Raw genomic sequence first — 25057 nt, 5'->3', positions numbered from 1 at the left:
ACGTTGAACACAATGAGAAACGAAAACATAGACACAAACCCAAGGAACTGGACATTTTTCTTAAACAACAAAAATATATATATATATATATATATGAGAAAAGAAGTTGGGTAAGACATAATTATCTAATTCTTATGCTTTCCTAAAACTTAATTTCGAAACGTACGTCCGTAGGTGACTTAAAATTGTATGATAGATTGCCGTCATTTCTTTCTCTCTTGCCTGTCTGTGTTTGCCTTTCAAGTGCTGTGGTTTTACTGAGATCTCCCTTTTAGTAGAAAGAATAGCTATAACTCGTTGACTGCTATTTCTAAATTCGGTGTGTGGTGAGGCAAATCGTTGCTAAACCCTTAATTACTTAGTATATATATATATATATATATATATATATATATACGTAAATGTTGAACGATGGGAATTAGTGTTCAACACCACATTGATGGATATAATTTCTTTATCTGTGAATTAAGGCTACCATTGGTTTCATGCTAAGAAAAGTAGGAAAATATCCTACTGTCTTAACAATTTTTCAATCCGATCACATTTTGGAAAACACAGCCTCGTTTGGTTGGAAAAATGAATAGGAATGACTTTTATGATTATGTTTTGACTTTATTAATCAATAGTTTGAAAATCATTACAAATCGGATAAACAAGTAAATACATGTACATATATCTATAGATAAACATATATACACACAAGTACATATATATACGCACATATACCAACATGTACAAATATGCAAGCATATATACACATACGAAAACATGCACACACACACATATATACATGTGTGTGTATATATACGTATATACTTATACGTATATGTATGCAAATAGTTACATACATACACATACAGACATATACTTACGTATATATATATATATATATATATAATATATATATATATATACAGACATACACTTACGTATATATATATATGTATATACAAATACAAATACAAATATTCCATTTGTAGTCACCCACAATCCTAGAAACTGCATCTTGCACTCAGCCGAACGATGCGTCCCAATTCTACAACAGTCACCAAATCTCCAACGAATAATTTTTAAAATCACAACTTATCAACAGTCGAAGACAACCACCTAACTTCAAGAGATTCTTAAAAAGGGCGAGTTTCACATATGAAAAAGAAATTATGTAAGTAACCAACCTGCGAATTAATTGAGCAAGGGACTCAAGAATTGGAAGGAATTAAAAGTGAATGCAAACATGAATTGCAAAACCAAAATGTCGTCTACTGCATTACATGCCTACAGTGCAATGAAAACTACATTGGAGAGACAGGAAGGAAACTGACCAGCCGTGTAAATATGCATAAACAACAAATCAGGGAGTCATCTCTTAGTAATGTCCTATGCAGTGAACATCAAGATATCTATGCAAATCGAAAATTTAAAATATTCCTATTTTACAAAATAAACGATGAAAATGCTCAACTACGAAAGGCAAAAAAGGAATACTTTACAAGACCTCTGAATCCGAGATTAAACCGAATGTAGCCAACAAACACTCCTTATAATAAACAATGGTAAAAGAATATTTATGACTAAAACCATAAGTCTGAAAATAAATCGGAAATAATTAATACTATCAATACTACAAAAATAACTTTAGGAGGACGTGAGTTTGAAAAGGTTAAACGAAAACGCTCACACACTAGAAAAAAATTCTTTCCCAAAAAATATTTAGTAACTTCTGATAAAAAGATTTTATAACATTTTTTGAAAAACAATTTTTTAAAATCACCTTTACACTTCAAAACTGAATTTAAGTAACCCTCATAGACTTACAAATATATATCTACATATACATACATACATACATATACATACATACATACATACATATATATATATATATATATATATATATATATATATACATACAAAACGCAAGTATATGTATACACATATATGTACACATGCACACATGTATATGTATATATATATATATATATATATATATATATATATACATCTGGCACCTTAAGGAAGGGAGAAGTGGAAAAATAGGAACGAAAAGAAAAAAAGAGAGAGAAACAGAAAGAAAGGAAGAAAGGGAAAAAAGAGAGAAAGAAAGCAAAAAGACTTTCAGTGATGGCCACAGCACGTTCTCTTGTTTTTCTTGAAGAGGTTACCATCCATTAAAAAAAACCCATTTCAATACAATGATAAATTACAGAATAAATAAATGAATGGGGAATAGGAAGGGGGATCTCCCAACTTCTCTCTCTACCTCTCTATCTGTCAATCTTCTGACCATATATCTATCAATCTATCGATTAATCTATCTACCTACCTATCCTTCTACCTATCTCCATTGTCATGGAACCTCACCTAAAAAAGCAAAAACAATGTTCTTCTCTTCTAAACAAAGAGAAATTTGCTTTATATAGATGAACAAGCTGTTTGTACATTCACAAAATTCTATTTGACAAGTTCGAGAAACGAACAATAGGACAAATAATAATGAAAAAATAAAAGTTTTTTCCAAACTTCTGGCGACCTTTTTACTCAATATTCAACATCTGTACACCACACCTAACATTCTATATGTGTGTGTGTGTGTGTATGTGTGTGTGTATGTGTGTGTGTGTGTCTGTGTGTCTGTGTGTGTGTGTGTGTGTGTACATACACATATATAAATACATATATATATATTGCTGTACTCACACCTATAAACATATATAGAGAAATGCGCTTGCCATTTGTATAAGTCTATGCGTACACCCATACACACATATGCAAATAGGAGCGTACACACATTTAGATATACACATATAATGTAAAGGGCGTGTTAATTACTTGTAGTATCCTTATAGCTTTTCTTACAGAATTTTAATGACCTGGACATTCTGTGAAGAGTGTTATGATTATCACTTTTCTATTATTATTTCTCCGGCTTCGTTACCAGTGCTTCGTACAAAAACTAAGTAGTAGTAGTAGTAGTAGTAGTAGTAGTAGTAGTAGTAGTAGTAGTAGTAGTAGTTGGTGGAGAAGGAGAAGGAGGAGAAAAAGACGAAGAAGAAGAAGAAGAAGAAGAAGAAGAAGAAGAAGAAGAAGAAGAAGAAGAAGAAGAAGAAGAAGAAGAAGAAGAAGAAGAAGAAGAAGAAGAAGAAGAAGAAGAAGAAGAAGAAGAAGAAGAAGAAGAAGAAACCTCAACGGTGTATTGTTGACTTAGTGACATGATATTTGCTAGTATTATTCTTATGCTCGGTGTAGTTATGTAGAAAGGATTATGCCTCTTGCAGAAATATGTTTCCATGCACAGTATTGATTACTAAGTTCTTCGATTTATTTTTAACAATTGGGTTGAATTATTCTTTTCTTTTAAGCTTTGTGGTCTTAGTTTATGGTGGTTAGCGGCAATTATGTAATTTGCCAAATGGCAAATTACATAATTGCCAGCAAATTTTTGCTGTTGTAGAATATGAAATTTTAATTGAAAGTATTAAATAATTTGTGATATTTGTATTGGGGATGAAAACGTTTCCTTCAGGACGTCAAAGAATTTTATTGGAATGTTTTAACAAGCAGAAAGGATGGAGGATTGTACCAGTTTGCATTACGTTTCCTAGTCCTTGTCGTTTTGCTTTTAGTTATATTTAGGAGATAGTTATCCGATGTCTTGTCATTGTTTGGGTGATTATCGTGAGTTTTCAATGAACGTATATTTATATTCGGATAGACAAGGAGTTAATTTTTTACCTGAGTGGAACATTGCATATATGTAACTGTAACGCGTTTTCTTGCATTTCAACTGCGATGACTATCTAGTCCTGATTTTGTTTCAAAATTTTTTGTGACAAATGTTGCACATTATTTTATCAAAAGTTGTGCCGACAGCAGCTCTGCTCTTGCGCATTCGTCTAAAAAAGATTATCAAACACATATTAGATGAGTACGCATGAGGATATAATGGACACCAGTTCCCCGCTGGTTCCATGAAATATAAAATATTTTAACTAGGTAATATTTTGAAGTCCTTCGACAAATATTGATGGTAATGTCTAAAAGAATTCGCCTATTCTGTTTCTTTGTTTGTTTGTTTTTGCTTAAACTTACAAGTGTTTAACAGGATGTTATATTTCTCCGAGAGACAAAGATTACATCTTCTAGAATCGATAATGTAGTGGCTTGAGTGTTTTATAATGGACCAATTGAATCTATAATTATTATCACCATTTAAATATCAGATATAGTTAAATATGGATGTGTTTGTGAATCTATTTCTCAGGATCTAAATGTGTATTTTTATTGCGAAAATTTTACTTTTGTTTTAACTTTTGGTTTCACTTTTGTTTTCCAACAAATATGTATGTGCATTTTAAGAGAGATGAAAGAAGGTGAAACTGACAAATTGTAAGAACTAACCAATAACAGACCCTTGTGATACAGTGAAGTCGAGATTATAAATATATCACAAATAACCTAACGATAAATATTGCAAAATAAAATTAAAATGCAAGTGAATATAATAATTTATGTCTGTTGTTTAAAGTCTACAATAATTCTATTTCAATGCAATTTAGTCCCAACAAACGACATCAGATCACTTTATAAGCGCGCAATAAACCTATTGTTAATCATTACTGTTAATAATGATTTCTTAAAATGGTTCAATACGACACATTTTGGTTGAGGATATAGCGTAATCAAATTAAGTGATCCAAGTACTTGACTGGTATTTACTTAATTGATCTCGAAATGAATCATCAGTAAATTCTCTAACACATTTTATGCGCCATTTTATCGATTTTGTCAACTACGTCTGATCAATTTTATTTATAAAGCACTCTTGTAATATTATATTCGTTTCAAAAATTTTGGCACAATGCCACCAATTCCAAGGAAGAGGTTATGTCAATTTCATAGAATCCAGTACTTGACTTGTACTTATTTTATCGACTCTCAAAGGATAAAATTCAAAGCTGACCTCGGTGGAATTAGAACTCAGAACGTGAAGATGGACGAAATGCAGATAAGCATTTTGACCGGCGTGCTAAAGATGATTCTGCCAGCTCGCCACCTTATTGTATTATTTTTTGTGAAACCATATGCACCTTATTCTCCTATATTATTTTGTATTAATAAAATTCATCTAAGTGGTTTACAGTTCCCCTTACTTAACAATCAACAGGGTTCGACTGTAAACACACTGCACTCTGAAAGAAATATTTCAACTGAATGACCGCCATAATAGTCGGAATTTCGCTTTTCCAAATATTCTAAACTATCTGAGTTATTTTGCCTTTTGTGGCTTATATCGACAGCAATAGTAAAGTGAGTACTATCTCGAGTCCTAGGAGCCACAGGCCCGGTTACCCGGTCTCCATAGCGTATGAGCGACCGAGTATAGAACATTCCAGTTTTGTCACAGGGTTGCTCATTTGCAGTTGACTGGATTAGAGCTACATGAAATGAAGTGCTTTGATCGAGAACACAACAGACGCAGGCGTGGCTGTGTGGTAAGAAGTTTGCTTCCCAACCACATGGTTTCGGGTTCAGTCCTACTTCGTACCATCTTGGACAAGTGTCTTATACTATAACCTCGGGTCGACCAAAGCCTTGTCTGTTGATTTGGTAGACAGAAGCTGAAAGACACCCGTCGTGTGTATATATATATATATATAGAGAGAGAGAGAGAGAGAGGGGTGAGAGGGAGGGAGAGGGAGAGAGAGAAATACGCCTGTGTTTGTTGTGTTTGTCTGTTTGCCTGTCGGTGTTTGTCCTCTACTACCGCTTGGCAACAGTACTAGTGTGTTTACATCCCTTAAATTAGCGGTTCGGCAAAAGAATTTGATGGAATAAATACCAGGTTTAAAAAGGAAACGAAAATAAGTCCTGGGGTTGATTCGTTCGACTAAAATTCACCAAGACTGTGCCCCAGAATGGCCGCAGTCAAATGACTGACACAAGAGAAACAAAAGATAAGACCACCGGGTACGGCAATCGACACGACAATCTTGAGTGCAACAATCGAAGACCTAGGCCATGAGCCTTCACTACGAGGGTACCCACTATACCCTCAATAGACGGGGGAAATCATTAGAATGAATGGCATGATGGATTTCACAGTATTTAGCCATTGTCCATCTAAGTTCTAAGTTCAAACGAGAATGTAATTTTTATACCGGTACATTTATAGATTGTTGCATTGTAGATAGCCTGTTATATTACTTCTGTTTGAGGAGAGAAAAATAAATAAATACAGCGGTCTGCCCGCCGCTATCAGTTTGCAACGGTCACCGTTGAGATCTCAGATTTTTTCGGAGCCTTCACAAAATCGGCATAACGATGACCCGTCTGAGAAATGAGCCCCACGAGGTGGAGTGGCTGTTGCAGCCAGTACTTCTGGCCTCTCTCCGCGACAACGCCATCACGGTCAGGACCGCGGGGCGCGGTTGAATACGCCATTTATTCTGGAGGGTTGTAGCCCATTGCTCCCTCCTCCATCTTCTGCTGCTTAATGTCCTTCTTTTCTTCTTTTTTACTGTTTGCTTGTTTCCTTGTAATTCAATTGTCCGACAATTATCACTCGAAATATCTAAATTCGGTTTTAAATCAATGTTGACATAGTAATTTTGTTTATTACTTTATGATCATAAACTGAAAAGCGATGATTTAGCGTTTTCCAAGCAATGTTTCTGATATATGGTCAGAAACATTGACAATATATCAATTATATATTATAGATAATAATGATTGATAATAATTTCTATAAGTGGGTATCATGTATAATGAAGAGTGGGGAGAAACAAATGATTAGGTTATTTTTTGATAAGGAAAACGCTGTGGAGGGAGAAAAGAAGCTTTAAAGAGGACAAGGATAAAAGAAATATCAGAGTGAGAAAATGAAAAAGAGGAAATAAATAGAGAGAGAGTGAGAGAGAGAAAGTAGTAGTAGTATTAGTAGTAGTAGTATTAGTATTAGTATTAGTAGTAGTAGTAGTAGTAGTAGTAGTAGTAGTAGGAAAGATGTATGAGAAAGAGACAGAGAGACAAAGAGGAGTAAGGAGAAGTTAAATAATAAAAGCAGATAGACAAAATGGAAAGTAAATGAAGAGAGAACGAAAGAAGGAAAAGCAGTGAGAGAGAAAGAGAGACAGAGACCGACAGACATACAGATAGAGAGACAGAGAAACAGAGAGAGATAGAGAAAGTAAAGCAGAAGGAGATAAAGAGAGAAAAACAAAGAGAGACAGGGCGAGAGAGAGAGAGAAGTAGAGTGGGAGATAGGTAAGCAATGAAAAAGAATTAAGATGTATTTACTATCTATATGTGAGTTTGGATGAGGGTGGGTGTGTTTGTGAGTCTTTTGGAAAGATATGTCTGTGGGCGCACTTAATCGTGAATGCATGTATATAAACATGTTAAAAAGATATGAACTAAGCCCTGAGAAATGTGGGAATTTTTGCATCTGTAGTGAAATAATCTTTTAAAGCTAAATCGAAGGGATGGATAAGTTCATATTTGGTACACATAATTAAAAACCGCCACAATGACAATGCGGTTTGCTACCGTTTACTTTGCCGTTTTGGCAACATCTGTGGTAATTGCGCACCGCATTGGTGCGGAGAGCAACCTGAAATCATTTGTTAGTCCATATGAAGGTAAGTAGAAAGTTTTGAGTATAATACAAACATTATTTGTTAACTATTAGATCCTTTCAGGAATTGTTGTTGTGCTGTTGCTGTCGCTTCTTCTTCTTCTTCTTCTTCTTCTTCTTCTTCTTCTTCTTCTTCTTCTTCTTCTTCTTCTTCTTCTTCTTCTTCTTCTTCTTCTTCTTCTTCTTCTTCTTCTCTTCTTCTTCTTCTTCTTCCAATCAGGACTCACGCCATTAGCCACAAAGAATAATCTCTAATTCGAGCCTACTCTAAGCTACTAAGAATGCGTGTGGCAACTTGAAGACCCACCCACCACTCGCGATAGACTGGCGGTTGCATGGGCGCGAAAGCTACGTTGTTATCCTCATTCCGTAAACGGTGGCTTTTAATTTATGGAGAGCTGAACTATCATGGGGTACAGAGGATTCGCAATCTAGTCTAGGATCTGAAAGTTTACCACACCATAGTGGGTTACACCATGGCTCCTCTCCTTTGTGGCAGAAGTAGGAAGAAAGAGTGAGAGAAAGTTGTGCTGAAAGAGTACACCCACGCCACCCCCCGCCGGAGCCTCGCGGAGCTTAGATGTTTTTGTTCAATAAACACTCACAATGCCCGGACCGGGAATCGAAACTGCGTTCTTACGACCGTGAGTCCGCTGCACTGACCACTGGGCCATTGCGCCTCCACGCTGCTGCTGCTGCTGGAAGACTATACTGGTTGCGTATGAAAAACGCTGTGTTTATGGCTTTCGCAGGCCATCCCAGCCCGGTGAGACTGATACAATCAGTGACCCTCTTAAATAGCTGATGTTGACAGCAGTAGGAATAACTGATACAAGAAAGTGAATGCAGTAGACTAAAGTTCTTCAAGAGAAAGATATATGTGTATTTGGTTATTGAGGAGTAGGCGCAATATTAATCGCAAAATGAAGAGAGACAATTCTGAGTGCCCGAGTGGAGTTTCACCCAGACTATCAGACTGTCTCTGAGAGAGTGGAAGCCAATATAGTGACAGTAGAAAAAGTAACGAGAGAAGACAATATGTCTATGGGTGAGACGATACAATTAAGATGTAGACGATAGTGTTAAAGTGTAAGAAGTATCAGTATGGTTCTCGATGTGGGAACTATTCTCCATTGCGATGTCACGTGAGCTTTATAGAGAATTAGTAGTTATTATGGGATCAGGTAATTTTGAGCTCCGAAGGGGAAGCCTGCTTTTGTGTGTGTGTGTGTGTGTGTGTGTACGACTGGATTCCACACAGTGTGCTAGATTCACTCAAGGCTTTGGTCAGCTCGGAACTATAACAGAAAACACTGGCTTTAAGAGGCCGCGCAGTGGGACTGAACTCGAACCTTTGTGGTTGCAAAACGTTCTTCTTAGCCACACGGCCATACCTGCACCTAAGGATTTAATTCAGCTTTTAGTGAGTTTGCAGTATAGAAAACTGAAAGTGAGTCAAAATCTTATTGAGTGTAATTTCATACATTTTCTCACACGTTGTCTGTTTCTATATTCTATTACCCATGAGGGACGAAAGATATGTTAGGAAAATGAATATCAGTTCACAACGATTAAGTAACTGAAAGACAAGAAAGCCAGTTTAATAGAGGTTTCCAGAGGATATTGATACAACTTGGCTAACAAATACATATTAAAACTTTGATAAGTTGTGTTTACAACGGTGAATTTCACCTTCTTATAGCAGATATTAGAGAGCTAAAATGGACGGTCCTATTAAAAGTTAACTCGTTCACCAAAAGTACAACTCAGCGTCTTGTGACACCTTACAACATACCATTTCAGTGCTACGCTAATTTGTTATAGACTTCACCGGCTGTAGTTTTTGTATACAAAATACTGCTTAACATTGATATTTTTGTTTTCATGTTCATGTATCTTATTATCACCATTTAATACATAGCCAATCTTTTTTTTTTTTTCAGAAATACTCTGTCAAGACCCTGCTGATATTGTATTTGTTCTCGATAGTTCCAGAAGTGTGACCCAAACAGACTTTAAGAAGGAGCTCGATTTCGTCAGTTCATTCGTAAAGGATATGGACATCAGTTCGAACAAGATTCAAATCGGTGTGGTCACCTTCTCAGATAATGTCAAAACTGAGTTTGAACTGAACAAATTTTCACAAAAACAAGACATTCAGAATGCTGTTTCTAACATTGCTCACCGCGGTGGATCAACCAACACCTGGCTAGCTCTAAAACATATTCGAACAGAGTCTTTTATAACTGACCATGGTGGAAGAGTGGGAATACCTAAAATTGTTATTCTTGTAACTGCAGGTGGTTCCAACGGAAAGAGCAAAACGCTAAACGAAGCTAAACTTCTTCATAATGATCCACTTAGAGTTTTTACGGTAGCTGTGGGAAACAAAGTCGATGATGATGAGTTGAGAGCAATAGCATCAAAACCGGAAAATGCTTTTAAAGTGTCGGACTTCAATTCCCTGGCTACAATCGAAGACAAAGTAATGCAAAATTTCTGTAGAAAAGGAGGTAGGATTCTACTTACATATATCTTTCTTGAAGATGAAAATATTGATGGTGGTGGTGATGGTGGTTGCAGAGATAAATTTTATTAAGATGGAGAATATAGTAGTGGATATGATAGCGATATAATCGAAAGTAGCGCCGCATAGTTTGTGTATAGATTTTGACTTGAAATTCGGTGCAAGATCGAAAACGAACTCTGCAGGCCTGCGAAGAACTTTCTATTCTATTGAGCTGACCTATGAGGATTTCATTCAGTACTCAGTTATCAAATACAGGAGTATTGACTCTAGAAGATTGGTAATAAAGAAACAGTTTATTGAATAAAATCCCTTCGAACATTTCTTTATAAATTTCTTTACGTATTGTCTGTTTTTGTATCGTATCATGCATTGTAGACGAGCAATAGCAGGGAAATTTACGGCAGTTTATAAATCATTAAGTAATTGTAATGTAGGAAAGTCAATAAATCAAACTTACTAACGCTAAGATATTAATATAGCTTTGCAAATACTTACTGAAATTTCAATTTGTACTTTCATATAACAGATATTGGATAGCTAAAGTCAATGGCATTATTGAAAGTTAATTATTCATTTAATTAAGCACAACACCTTACCATTACAGGGCCACGCCAATTTCTTATAGACTTAACCGTCGGTAGCGTTTGTATATAAAATACTACTTAACATTGATTTTTTGTGTTTGTTTGTTTTTCATGTACCTTATTATTTTCATCTAATATAAACGAAATCTTTTTCAGAAATATTCTGCTACACCCCTGCTGATATTGTATTTGTTCTCGATAGTTCCAGAAGTGTGACCCAAACAGACTTTAAGAAGGAGCTCGATTTCGTCAGTTCATTCGTAAAGGATATGGACATCAGTTCGGACAAGGTTCAAATCGGTGTGGTCACCTTCTCAGATAATGTCAAAACTGAGTTTGAACTGAACAAATTTTCACAAAAACAAGACATTCAGAATGCTGTTTCTAACATTGCTCACCGCGGTGGATCAACCAACACCTGGCTAGCTCTAAAACATATTCGAACAGAGTCTTTTATAACTGACCATGGTGGAAGAGTGGGAATACCTAAAATTGTTATTCTTGTAACTGCCAGTGGTTCGAACGGAAAGAGCAAAACATTAAACGAAGCTAAACTTCTTCATAATGATCCACTTAGAGTTTTTACGGTAGCTGTGGGAAACAAAGTCGATGATGATGAGTTGAGAGCAATAGCATCGAAACCAGAAAGCATTTTGAAAGTGAAAGATTTCAATTCCCTGTCTACAATTAGAAATACATTGAAAAAAAAAGTCTGCAAACGAGGTAAGTTTATATTTATGCATTCTTACTCCATGTAATGGTTTCTAAATTCAAGATACGGCTGTGGTCGGCATCAGGATTTAATTTATCAATTTTGGGGGCTTCAAAGGTTAAGTCAATTTGGATTGAATTTAATCGCACTTGCGTATTTCAACACATTTTGCTTCACAAGCTATTTTTTCTGCGACTCTATTACATTTTTCTTGCTTAATGTAATACTTTCAAGTATTTCCGCAAAGATAAAGATTTGTAGGGACGTTATAGTTGACGAAATATTCTCTGTAGATTGGAAATAAAAAGTAAACCAAAGAAGGAATTAACTAAATGTTACTGTACACGTAATCCAATGTGCTATCGCTTACACCTCTCGAGTACTTTATTAATTTGATAAAGTCAAGACAGATAAGTGTCATGAAAAGTTCCCACTGTCAAGACTTTTCAAGCTAGCTTTTCTCGAATCCGATTCAGTTGTACAACTAATACTGTTGAGGGCTCATTAATGTCCCTCAATCTTATACCCACCTTTACATACTTGTAGTCGGTTGTGTATAAAATAAAAAAAAACAATGGAATGAGCACTAACTAAAAATTATGAAAGAAATAACAGTAAACCTAAGATTGACAGTATTTTAGTGCTTCGAAATCTTTCTTCTGACAACGTTCACAGAACTTTATTTCATTTGTAAAATTTATTCAGCAGTTATTTTCTCTCAATGTAGACTCCTACTTATGCTTTACGATCTGAGAGTGCTGTATTATGTGTAAACTTGGTTTAATTCTATCAGGTATTAGATAAATATTTAATCAAAATTTCTTTAGATTACATTTTGACATGTTTTTACGAAATGTATATGATTTCGCACCTTGCTTTTCGGATTAATAAAGAAGCATAAAAGGGCTTAACATCAGAATTTTAGCAAAAATTTGCACATAAATATTTTTACACTAAATTTTATATTAAATAAATGGTTCAAATATTCGGGTATATTTCTAATATAAATAAATTTCAGGAATGGGAGTACGAAATAGAACAAAAATCTAGTAATAAGGAACGAAATTATTTGATGCTTTCTTTTTGCAAGCGAGTGGAAAGTGAGATGTTTCATGATTCCACTTTGGGTTGTTGTTGCGTGCCCTTAGGACAGACCTGATTAAAGAAACTTGTGGTATGCTGATAGGCAGCCAAATGAAAAGATGATACAACCCACAAACCCATCTATTCTATTATACCATGTTCCGTAAAACTCTAGTCATATTGCACATTATCCACTCTTCAGGCTATTCCAGCACGCTTATTGATTCCTTGTGATGATCACAGCAAAGTCAGCTAAAGTAGACGCTTCCATGGTACGATGGTTGTTTTTTCTCTACATCTGTTAGCGGTATGCGTCCCAAGACTGTTTTTCAGCCCAGCTTGGCTATTGATGTTGCAGGTTTTTCCTGTGTATATATGGTCCTTATACTTGTCCGAACTGAATGAGAGAGAGGATGTGTTTAGGACATTATTGTAGCAGTGTTATGCAGTGCTGCATATATATCTAGGTGCTTGGCGGTGTTTTTTTTCAACTACTGATAGGGACTAAAGTGTGAAGTTTTCTGCCACAACATGATATATGCCTCGCATACTCCAATGGTTTTTCATTTTTAGTATTTTTTGGTGATTTTTTTTGTGCATCATGTGCACTACCTGTTATGATGCGTAGTATTCACTCTTTTGTGTTCCTTTTAAGTTTACTGGAATTTCTAATAGAGAAATTGAGGACCAAAGTACAACTGGTACATTCCATTGTTGATTTAACGCATTGTTTATACACTTTCTTTGTTACCTACTGGTCAAGTCTGGTACTTGTGATTGATCAAATATATTTGTTAATTATTTTTCTATTTTTAGTATGTTTTTTCTGTGTATGTTCTGAATGCTGTGGCGGATTACATGTAAGCACTAGTAATTTTCTCCCCTATATATATATATTACATTTATGTTGCTGAATATGATGGTTAGTTGTTCTTAATGTTCTCTAGTGTTGCTGATAAAAAGAGACAGCGCATCTGCCAGGGCTGTTCTCAGTTTATTGTCTTGAACTTAAATTGGTCGGTGATTGGCGGGTATGAGGGTAATAGTGCAATAAAAATGTGTGATTGGCTTCAATTCCATAAAGGTAAGGTGTGACTGTCTGTTAAGAAGCTTGCTTCTCAACCACATGGGTCCGAATTCAGTCGCATTGCGTGGCACCTTAGACAAGTGTCTTCTAGTATAGCCTCGAACCGACCAAAGCCTCGTGAGTGGATTTGGTAAACGGAAACTGAATAAACCCCATCGTATATATATATATATATATATATATATATATATATATATATATATATATATATATATATGACTGAAACAAGTAAAAGACTATATATATTTATATATACTTTTACTTGTTTCAGTCATTTGACTGCGGCCATGCTGAAGCACCGCCTTTAGACGAGGAAATCGAACCCAGGACTTATTTTTGGGAAGATTAGTACTTATTCTATCGGTCTCTTTGCTGAACTTCTAAGTTACGGGAACGTAAACACACCAGCATCGGTTGTCAAGTTATGTTGGGGGCACAAACGCAGACACACAAACATATACACACATACATATATATACATATACATACATACGACGGGCTTCTTTCAGTTTCCGTCTTCCAAATCTACTCACAAGGGTTTGGTCGGCCCGAGGGTATAGTAGAAGACACTTGCCCAAGGTGCCACGCAATGGGAATGAACCCGGAATCATGTGGTTCGTAAGCAAGCTACTTACCACACAGCCACTGCGCCTATATATATATATATATATATATATATATATATATATATATATATATATATATATATATATATATAAATGTTTGTGTGTATGTATGTGTGTACGTGTCTTTGCGTCTGTGCTTGACAACCGGCGCTGGTTCGTTTAGGTCCCCTTAACTTAGTGGCTCGGTAAAATCACCGATAGAATAAATACCGGCTTTAAAAAAAATAGGTACTGAAGTCGATTTATTCGACTAAAAATGCATCAAGGTCATGCCCCAGTATGGCTACAGTTTAATGACTGAAACAAGTAAAACGATAAAAAGATTTATATAAATACATTTATTTGTGTTAAAGCGTTTTTGTTCCATTAAACAATATTTCCTATTTCATGTATTTCAGTTTGTGGCGTCGTACCTTCTGACATAATATTTGTGGCAGACGCATCTACCAGCATTTGGGATGCAGACTTCAAGAAGCAAATGGACTTTATAATCAGTTTTGTCAAGGATACAGTTGTCGGACGTAACAACACGCAGATTGGCATGGTATCTTTCAGTACCCAAGTGATAAACCACTTTTACCTAAATGCTAAAACGTCGCGAGCCGCTGTGATTGCAGCTTTAAAAGGACTTAAACAATCTCATGGTGACACTTATACGGCGAAAGCACTGAGATTTGTTCGAACACAAGGTTTCTTACCGTCTAATGGCGGTAGACCTGATGTACCACACATCATGATTGTTATTACCGACGGCCAGTCAACAACGCCCCGGGATACCTTGAGAGAAGCTACGAAACTAGCACAAAGTAACATCATAGCTTTTACTATTGGTGTAGGTAAGCAAATCGACTTGAATGAACTGAAAGTCATTGCAGGTGACAGCTCAAGAATGTTTGAAGTAGCTAACTATGATACATTGCATACCATAGAGAAGAAGCTTTTCTCAAAAGTCTGTAAAATTGAAATATCGCAGCAGGTATAATTTTCTTCATTTAGTACATTATATTCGGTTTCCACCGATATTCAAAAAAGAATATATTTTCTATTGGTGATCAACCAGAAACAAACATGCAAGTTTTTTAAAGTTGATTCAAAGAAATTAAACTGGAAATATGAACTAAAAGAAAGAATAAAATATCAATGTACAAAGAAACCTTTATTTTCATTTATTGTTCCTCTCGTTAAACTTTTGATTCCAATTCATTGAAGTTAATGTTTCCAATAATTACAAATAAATGCATTTCTTTGATATTGAATCTTTAAACGCAAATTAGCTCTAAATGTCAGCAAATGTTATAGTCATGGCGGAAAAATCAAAAGAAACTTACTTTATTTGCTCGATATATTTATATTATTGAGTTTAAGTATACATAAAAACAACTTGCTCGAGTTATCTCACTAAAAAATTCCGCTCTTTCGTACTGTAAGTTTACTCGCGAACAGCAAGCGAAATATTCAACCATGTGTGGGTATTATATGATAAATTATATTAAAGATCAACAACTTCAACGCTGATCTTTTCTGTATTTGTTACACATTTCTTATATATCTGCAGATATACTGTAACTACCATTATAGCACTGGCTTTTGCTGTCGAATATTGTGCAGAGTTAACTTCATTCACAGCAACTGTACAATGTACTGCACAATGTATGTATGCATGTATGTATGTATGTACGACATTATTTAGTTTTATTTTAAGATTTCTTGCTAATAGAGAAAGAACCGGTTTCTAACCTCCTTCACTAGAATTTCAACAACATCAATAGGGTATTTTTGCATGTATGTGTGTATGTGTGCAGATTTGTATGCTTTGTTTTATGTATGTATTGTCATGCGTATGGTTGTAAGTCTAGTCATGATCATATATACTTAAATGATGATAAACTTCTGGAAAGTTTTACAGGCGTAGGAGCGGCTGTGTGGTAAGTAGCTTGCTTACCAACCACATGGTTCCGGATTCAGTCCCACTGCGTGGCACCTTGGGCAAGTGTCTTCTACTATAGCCTCGGGCCGACCAAAGCCTTGTGAGTAGATTTGGTAGACAGAAACTGAAAGAAGCCCGTTATATATACATATATATGTGTGTGTGTATATATCTTTGTGTGTGTGTGTGTGTGTGGTGTGTGTGTGTGTGTGTGTGTGTGTGTGTGTGTGCGCGTTTGTGTGTCTGTGTTTGTCCCCTCAACATCGCTTGACAACCAATGCTGGTGTGTTTACGCCCACGTAACTTAGCGGTTCGGCAAAACAGACCGATAGAATAAGTACTAGGCTTACAAAGAATAAGTCCTGGGGTCGATTTTCTCGACTAAAAGCGATGCTCTACCATGGCCACAGTCACATGACTGAAACAAGTAAAAGAGTAAAAGAGTAAATTTTGACAGTTCCAGTGATGGCTTGGATCTGTAGTCTTCGAATCAGCTTTCTCCTTTCTGATTTTGAGAAGGTTAATTTCTCAAGATTGATACTTAGGCAGTGTGTTACATATCCCAATGTCTCAATGATTACAGCTATAAACCTGGACTTGCAACCTCTGTAGAGTGACTATAGATTACTCTATAGTTCAGCATAGGTATTTTCTTTTTCGCTATTCTTTCGTTTTAAGTTAACATCTGCTGGCAGCTGATTTCTATTACTACACACAATTTCACTTCTCTGTCCCAAATCACTATGTCAGGTATTTTATGTTTATATTTCACTGAGGCTTTCACAGTACTCCTTCTTATTATGAGTAGCTATAGCCTCTACTATACTATGAGTTCTTATTTCTTTGACCTCGGAGTTATCCTTCCGATGGATCTCATTACACAGTGTTTCATCGGTTGATAATGCCGCTATGACATTTTTGGTGTTAACTCCACAAAGTTTGCATCGGTAATCACATTTTGGTATTTCCCCTACATTTCTGTCCCTTTTGTACATCAAGTATTTGGTTTCATATTTCTTGTTCCTGGATTGCGAACGCATTCTCTTCAAAGTGAGAGTTAGTAATCTGGTTGTTGGTTCATGATAGACTGCTTCGATTATCAATGTTACTATCATCTGCTAATTTATCCAAACATGGTCTTCTGCTGATATATGCTCATCCTTTCATATGTTGCGGCAGAGTCGTGCGACTCTTTAGGCATGTATTCAAGGTTATCAGACAAGGAACGCTGCTCAAGGAGCTGCTTTCCAACTCTCATGATGTTATCTGCCTCGTGTGTGCAAACTTGGTCAATGAATGCACTTCAACACTTGGTCGTTAAAAGATATTGTTGAAGGGATATATGACATTCAAAAGCAGTCTGTATCGATGTTAAGCCTCTGCTACCCTTGTTTCTATAAAAATAATGTTTAAAGATTTGGCTGTTATCTCTAGCATGTAGAAAGACCTTTTAGGCTTAACTATGTGCTTGTTGAAAATCATTTTATGAAATATTGGAGTTGATACATTCGACTGAAAATTCTTCGAGGTGATGTCTCAGCATGGCCTCAGTTTAATGATCGCAACAAGTAAAATAAAAATAAAAACGAATTATATCAGAAGTTTTGATCAGGTTAGGCGTCAAGAAATGTGGAAAAAAAAACGAAAAAAAATAACCGAAAAATATAAGTATGGGGCTTTTGTCCACTTTCACACTTTAAGTAGGAGCTTTTGTCCGTACCCCTGTTCAGCACCCTCAGCTATCAAGATAGCACCCCCAGTTGCAATATGCTGGCTACATGGCTGGTAATACGGCTTCACTTATTTAGAAAGGAAGGTGGAAGAGGAATGGGTAGAATATAGGGTGGTGTTGTGAAAGAGATTAAGTCCTTGCATGCCTATCTGAGGAATAGCAATGAATGAATATTGCAGGCTGCACTGAGAGAGAAGGTGACAAGTGACAATGGTGAGACCCTCTAGGAATACAATATGAGGACTAATAGAGAAAAGGATCATCATCTGGTAAGAGAAAGTCCTACACGGAGAGTTTTCCAACAAACATCGGATAAAGCTAATGAAGAACTTTGGAGATGGTTAAGACATGGTTTTCTAAAGAAGGAGACAGGGTTGAATCTTGCTGTTCAAGAACAAGCTTTACGAACCAACTCAATCAAGTGTAGTAATTATAAGATAGTAGTATCACCTATGTGAAAATTAATCTGAAACAGTTAGACATATGCCCAAAACTGAACCAAAAGGAATACAAAAACGTCATGACAAACTAGCGGTGAGAATACACTGGGAGCTGCTCAGTAAGTATGGGCTATAATGTTCCAGAAAGTGGTATGGGAACCAACCTTTTCCAGCAACAGTGACTGATCAGGTGGAACTCACATGAGATATGCCCAATCTACACAGATAAGAAACTGCAACATAACCGACAACGTATCATTCTCCCACGGAAGGAGTCCAAACAATGGACTTCCCTTGATGTAGCAATTTCTGATGACCAGAATTTTGTGAAATCAGAGGGCGAGAAAGTCGGGAAGTACCAAAACTTGGCATTGGAAGGGAAATGCATCCAATGAGCCTCAACAATGCGTGTGGTGCCTGTTGTGATCGGGACCATCTCAAAGACAGCAATATTCTTGCATCAAAAGCTACAAATACCAAACTTCGTAGGCTGAACTCAGTTGACAATGCTTGGAACAACACATGAGTTGAGACGTTACGTAGATAAATCAGGTTAAGTAAATAATAACAACAATAATAAAGCTTCTCACTAATATTGCCAAATGGTACGGCCATTTTTCTATGTACATTTTTTATTGTTTGCAGCAGCAGTAGTGATAACTCATTCCACCATATAAAACCCAATTGCTTTTTTCCGCAGTAGACTATTTCTTCTCTTGGTCTTCATAACGTTCGATCGACTGGCTTATCTTTGCATGCTTTTGTGAACAGGAACCAATGATCTTCACAGGTTCACTCAGTCTCGTAACGCAGCTGTGCCCAGCATTCAGAATATCTACAAGTTAATGACTGTAAGAAACTAGATTATAAGTAAAATACAATCTCTCTCTCTCTCTCTCTCTCTCTCTCTCTCTCTCTCTCTCTTCTCTCTCTCTCTCTCTCTCTCTCTCTCTCTCTCTCTCTGCTTGCATGTCTGATGCATGTGTTACATATGTACACACATACAAATGCTATACTTTGTAAACGGAAAAAGGTCGATAGTACATTGGCCACATGAACTTCGTGATTCATTTTTTGAAGGAAAGCCGTCTATACACATACAAATGCTATACTTTGTAAACGGAAAAAGGGCGATAGTACATTGGCCACATGAACTTCGTGATTCATTTTTTGAAGGAAAGCCGTCTATACACAGACATTACAAACATATATTTAGTCTTATGCAAACACACAGAAACATCCAGATACGTAGAAATGCAGGCAGACAAAAATGTAACAGATAATACAATCAATAGACACATATAAACAAAAACGAATACCGGAAAACATTTTCGTAGCATTTTTATTATCAAAAGGAAAAGAATATCACAAATTTATATGTTTAATAATTATTTTATAAATTATTATCATTCACTGTTTTGATCATTAGCCTCAAACACACAGATTAAGAAAACCTATGTATTAACTGCTGTTGATTAACTACCAGTTTTCTGGATGAGTTAAGTTACTTGGATTGATGTATGGAAGGAAGGCGTGTTTGAGGCGGGATGCGCTGAACCAGTCAGATTACTAATGTAGCGGTCATAAACCTTATAGAGTATTGTGTATCAATAAGGACATGTTTTGTATAATTTAAAATGCTCTGGATGTCTAATGTGTAGACAAGTTAGTGTTAATATCTATAATACATGGACCATTAAAAAACAAAGCGAAGTAGAAATGATAATCAAGATTTTTTGACAGCGTATTGCATGGCCTCAAGGATTTCCTGTTTTCCTCGATTCAGTCCATAATTACAAGAACCTCTATATTTTGACTCTCCATGTCTGTCTGATTCAATTTCCTTTATTTTTACGCTCTCGTTATATACATATATACATCCCAGCATCGTCACGGCCCTCGAGTTTAAGCTTCTAAAAGAGTATAGTAAATATATATATATATATACACACACACACATTCACATTTACACACACACATACACACACACGTACACACATACACACATACACGCACGCGCACACATACACACACATATATATTGAGCAGAATGTTAATATTGTAGGAATATTCCTGGGTTTGGTTGGTGTGTGTGTGTATGTGTGTGTAACTGTATTTTGTATTTTGTGCATGAACAAATCAATTTTATTAATTACAGCAATAAATAAATAGCCAATCTTGGGTTTAAAAAGTTACAAAAGTAACTTCAAATATCACCATTCATATAGTTAACAGCAATAAAGTTTATGCGCTACATATAATATATATGTATGTATATGCAGACATCTCAAAAGTAAATAGACGGCCCTCCCTCAAAATACCGTTTTATCTGTGCAGATGCTGTTCATCAGTTCGATTCTTAAGGGGGTTAAAGTATTTAAAAACTGCAGAAAACATGTCTAATAAATACTTGATTAAGTATTTTAATACATCAAATGACATTATTTTGTTTTTAGAAAATAAATCTTTCAAAACTGATTGCGTCTATTTACTTTTGATATGTTTATGTGCATTAAGTACGCGTCTGCGTACATAAATGTTCTGTAGATTGTAATGATAGTTGACAAGAACAGATCATATTTCAAGAGCTCTCCAAATATTGCTAGTTGTGAGTCTGTCAGTCGGTGATTTTGCGAGCATTCTGGGCACTAATAGCTTCAGGTTGTCAGGAATGAGTTCAAAATATTCCACATCAGCAGTATCAACCTCGTTAAGATAGGTGGAAATGGATAAGGTAGTTTTGTCTCCAAAGGCCTTCTTTTTTATGTATAATTCACAAACCAAAAGACCAAAACCAAACACATCCGCTGGTGATTCGTATATTCCGCCTCTTAGAACTTCTGGTGCAAGATACACCATATCCTGAATCGGTTGGTCTGAATCTACAATTTTCAGTTTACGTGGTAATGCCATTCCGGTAAGTTTCACTTGTTGGTGCCAATTAACCTATAAACAGAATGAAAAATATAATAAATGGGTTTGTTTCTATAAAAACAACTTGCAATTCATATTTCCAAAAATACATTTCTTAACAATAACTAATCAAATACTTAAATCAGAGAAACAAACAGACAGATATATATTTTGTATGTACATATATATATATAAATATATATATATATATAGGGCGCAGGAGTAGGTGTGTGGTAAGTAGCTTGCTTACCAACCACATGGTTCTGAGTTCAATCCCACTGCGTGGCACCTTGGGCAAGTGTTTTCTACTATGGCCTCGTGAGTGGATTTGGTAGACGGAAACTGAAAGAAACCCTTCGTATATATATATATATATATATGTGTGTGTATGTGTGTGTGTGTGTGTGTATGTATATATATATGTATATATATATGTGTGTGTGTTTGTGTATCTTTGTTTGTTCCCTCAACATCGCTTAACAACCGATGCTGGTGTGTTTACGCCCCCGTAACTTAGCGATTCGGCAAAGGAAACCGATAGAATGAGTACTAGGCTTACAAAGAATAAGTTCTGGGGTCGATTTGCTTGACTAAAAGGTGGTGCTCCAGCATGGCCACAGTCAAATGACTTAAACAAGTAAAAGAGTAAAAGAGTATACGATGAGCTTCTTTCAGTTTCCGTCTACCAAATCCACTCATAAGGCTTTGGTCGGCGTTACATAACCAGCAAAATACTGTGAAAGAAATATTACACAGAGGGCTTAACACTTACCATGACACTGTCCAAAGATACTTCAGGATGGACGAGTCCGTGGGAGTGGATGTAAACTAGTCCGGAAGCTATATTTCTGATGAAGACACTATAAGATTCAACAGGTATCCGCCTTCGTTGAGTAACACTGTTTGTTCGCCATCTGAGCGGGAATAAACGTTCATCAAACAAAATTACTGGAACTGGTTCTTCTCCTTTCATAGTTTGTATGACTTTTGCAAGGGATTCGTGGTGCAAATATCTGTAAATAAGAAAATAAATATAAAATAATAATAATAATAATAATAATAATAATATAATAATAATAATAATAATAATAATAATAATAATAAAATAATAATAATACGCTACAAATGACAAACAGCTGGAAACACTACTAAAGACAGTTCGTGGATTTACCAAAGAAATTGATATGAAATTTGGATTAGAAAAATGCGCCAAAGTAACCATGAAAAGAGGAAAACTAGTTAAGAGTAGCAACATCACACTAGATAAAACCAATGAAAAAACAAATTAGACCAAAGCCAAACTTACAAATACTTAGGAATCCATGAACTAGATAAGACACAACACACACAAATGAAAAAGAAAATAAAAAAGAATATTATAGACGAGTTAGATCAATACTAAAAACAGAGCTCAATGCTAAAAACAAGATAATAGGTATTAACACTTTAGCCGTCCCAGTTATAAGTTACAGCTACAATATCCTTAACTGGACACTAAATGAACTGACCAAAATAGATAGGAAAACAAGAAAAATAATGACAGGATCTAGGATGCATCACCCAAAATCTGACATAGAAAGGTTATATATACAACATACAGAAGGTGGTAGAGGCCTTATACAGCTGGAAAACCATAGGACTGCAAAATTATCTACTTCAGAAGGAAAACTGATACAAATAGCGGCAAAACACGAGCAAAACAAAAAACTGCTCTCAGTATTTAAGGAAGCTGACAAATACAAACAAGAAATCATACCACCTAACAAATATGAAGAAGAAGAAGAAGAAGAAACAAAAGCTATAAAACAAATGAAATCCAAACTAAAAGTAGAACAGCAACGAACCATGATAAAACGATGGCAAGGAAAGCCCCTTCATGGCAAATACTGGACTAAACTAAATGCAAAAGAAATAGACAAAGAAAAATTCCAGCAATGGTTGAGAAGCTCAGGACTCAAAGCAGAGACAGAGGGATTTTTAATTGCAGCACAAGACCAAAGCCCCCCACCACCACCACCACCACACCACCACCACCACCAGAAATTACCAAAAACATGTAATGAAAAGAAATATAACAAGTAACTGCAGAATATGTGGAGATGAACAAGAAACAATAAATCATATTATCTCTGGCTGCCCAGTCCTGACTAAGAAGGAATATATTCACAGACACGACAGAGTTGGGACCTACATACACTGGAAGCTATGCCAACATTATGGAATAACAATTGAAAAAAGATGGTATAGGCACACACCAAAAAAGGTCACAGAAAACGAGAAAGCAACCATACTCTGGGATATGCCGATACACACAGATAGAGAAATTAAGGCCAACAGACCAGATATAGTTGTCAGAGATCATGAAGAAAAAAATGCTTTCTAATTGATTTATCAATACCAGCAGATGACAACGTTTCTCTAAAAGAAATAGAGAAATTTTCGAAATACAAAGACCGGGAAATATAGGTAACCAGAATGTGGAATCTAAAAACAGAAACAATTCCTATCATAGTAGGTGCATTAGGCATGATAAAAAGATATTCAGACAAATACATAACAAAAACACCAGGACGTACAAACAAATATGACATACAGAAAATTGCACTACTAGGCACTGCACACATCCTACGCAGAACACTTTCCATACAATAAACATCAGAGCATCACAACAAATCACGGCACATACCCAAGGCACACAGGCTCGGTAGAGAAGGCACATACCCAAGGTACCCAAGGCTCGGTAGTGAAGTGAAAGCACGCTATAAAAATAAAACTACTGAATAATAATAATAATAATAATATAATAATAATAATAATAATAATAATAATAATAATAATAATAATAATAATAATAATAATAATGTTTTCTAATTGATGTATCAATACCAGCGGATGACAACGTGTCTCTAAAAGAAATAGAGAAATTTTCAAAATACAAAGACCTGGAAATAGAGGTAACCAGAATGTGGAATCTAAAATCAGAAACAATTCCTATCATAATAGGTGCATTAGGCATGATAAAAAAATATTCAGACAAATACATAACAAAACCACCAGGACTTACAAACACATATGACATACAGAAAATTGCACTACTAGGCACTGCACACATCCTACGCAGAACACTTTCCATACAATAACCATCAGAGCATCATAACAAATCACAGCACATACCCAAGGCACACAGAGCTGCGCTCGGTAGTGAAGTGAAAGCACGATATAAAAAATATACTATTGAATAATAATAAAAATAATAATAATAATAATAATAATAATAATAATAATAATAATAATAATAATAATAATATAATAATAATAATAATAATAATAATAATTACCTAAAACCTAATACCTAAAACCGAAGACACAAAAAACCCAAAGAATTACCGGCCAATAACATGTCTCAACACCACCTACAAAATCCTCACATCCATAATAACGGAGAGAATATACGCTTTCCTTGAACAAAATTCTATCCTTCCACAAGCTCAAAAAGGTTGTAAAAGAAACTCTTATGGGTGCAAAGACCAATTGCTCGTAAACAGAATGATTGTAGAGAATTGCCGGAGCAAAAACAAAAACCTGAGTATGGCATGGATAGACTACAGGAAAGCGTATGACAGTGTCCCACATAAATGGATACTCAAGGCCCTTGAGATATACAAGATCTCTCCTGTCGTCTCAAAATTCTTAGAGAATAGCATGACCATGTGGAACACACGTCTCTTTCTAAGCCATAGTAATGGGATGAGCCAGTCCAACAGCATCAACATCAAACGAGGCATCTTTC

General features: G+C 35.6%; 2 protein-coding genes across 3 annotated transcripts in view; one reads left to right on the top strand and one right to left on the bottom strand.

The window, feature by feature from the left end:
* Positions 1 to 7472: 7472 nt before the first annotated feature.
* Positions 7473 to 15408, top strand: LOC115216199 (cartilage matrix protein-like). The gene is made up of 4 exons (XM_036506605.1): positions 7473 to 7637; positions 9577 to 10146; positions 10904 to 11470; positions 14654 to 15408. The coding sequence occupies exons 1-4, from the start codon at positions 7526 to 7528 to the stop codon at positions 15235 to 15237; spliced, it is 1833 nt and encodes a 610-aa protein (XP_036362498.1). The 5' UTR covers positions 7473 to 7525; the 3' UTR covers positions 15238 to 15408.
* A 4266-nt stretch (positions 15409 to 19674) lies between these two features.
* The window catches only part of LOC115216741, a 48259-nt gene continuing 42876 nt past the window's right edge, over positions 19675 to 25057 (bottom strand). For both annotated transcript variants that reach the window (XM_029786290.2, XM_036506604.1), the window contains exons 10-11: positions 22040 to 22280; positions 19675 to 21300 (exon numbers count right to left, since the gene is read on the bottom strand). In XM_029786290.2, coding sequence (XP_029642150.1) covers positions 20929 to 21300; positions 22040 to 22280 — 613 coding nt within the window. In that variant the 3' untranslated portion in view covers positions 19675 to 20928. The remainder of the gene's footprint in view (positions 21301 to 22039; positions 22281 to 25057) is intronic.

The sequence above is a fragment of the Octopus sinensis genome, linkage group LG10 (genome assembly GCF_006345805.1).
Source record: "Octopus sinensis linkage group LG10, ASM634580v1, whole genome shotgun sequence".
NCBI lineage: Eukaryota > Metazoa > Mollusca > Cephalopoda > Octopoda > Octopodidae > Octopus > Octopus sinensis.
The sequence above is the reverse complement of the archived record's forward strand: the minus strand, read 5'-3'. Positions and strand labels throughout refer to the sequence as shown.

Excerpts from the sequence above, each read along its gene's own strand:
- LOC115216199 (XM_036506605.1), top strand. The coding sequence starts at position 7,526 with ATGACAATGCGGTTTGCTACCGTTTACTTTGCCGTTTTGGCAACATCT. Across the intron at positions 7,638-9,576 it reads ATTTGTTAGTCCATATGAAG|AAATACTCTGTCAAGACCCT; the intron begins GTAAGTAGAAAG and ends TTTTTTTTTCAG. Across the intron at positions 11,471-14,653 it reads AAAAAAAGTCTGCAAACGAG|TTTGTGGCGTCGTACCTTCT; the intron begins GTAAGTTTATAT and ends CATGTATTTCAG.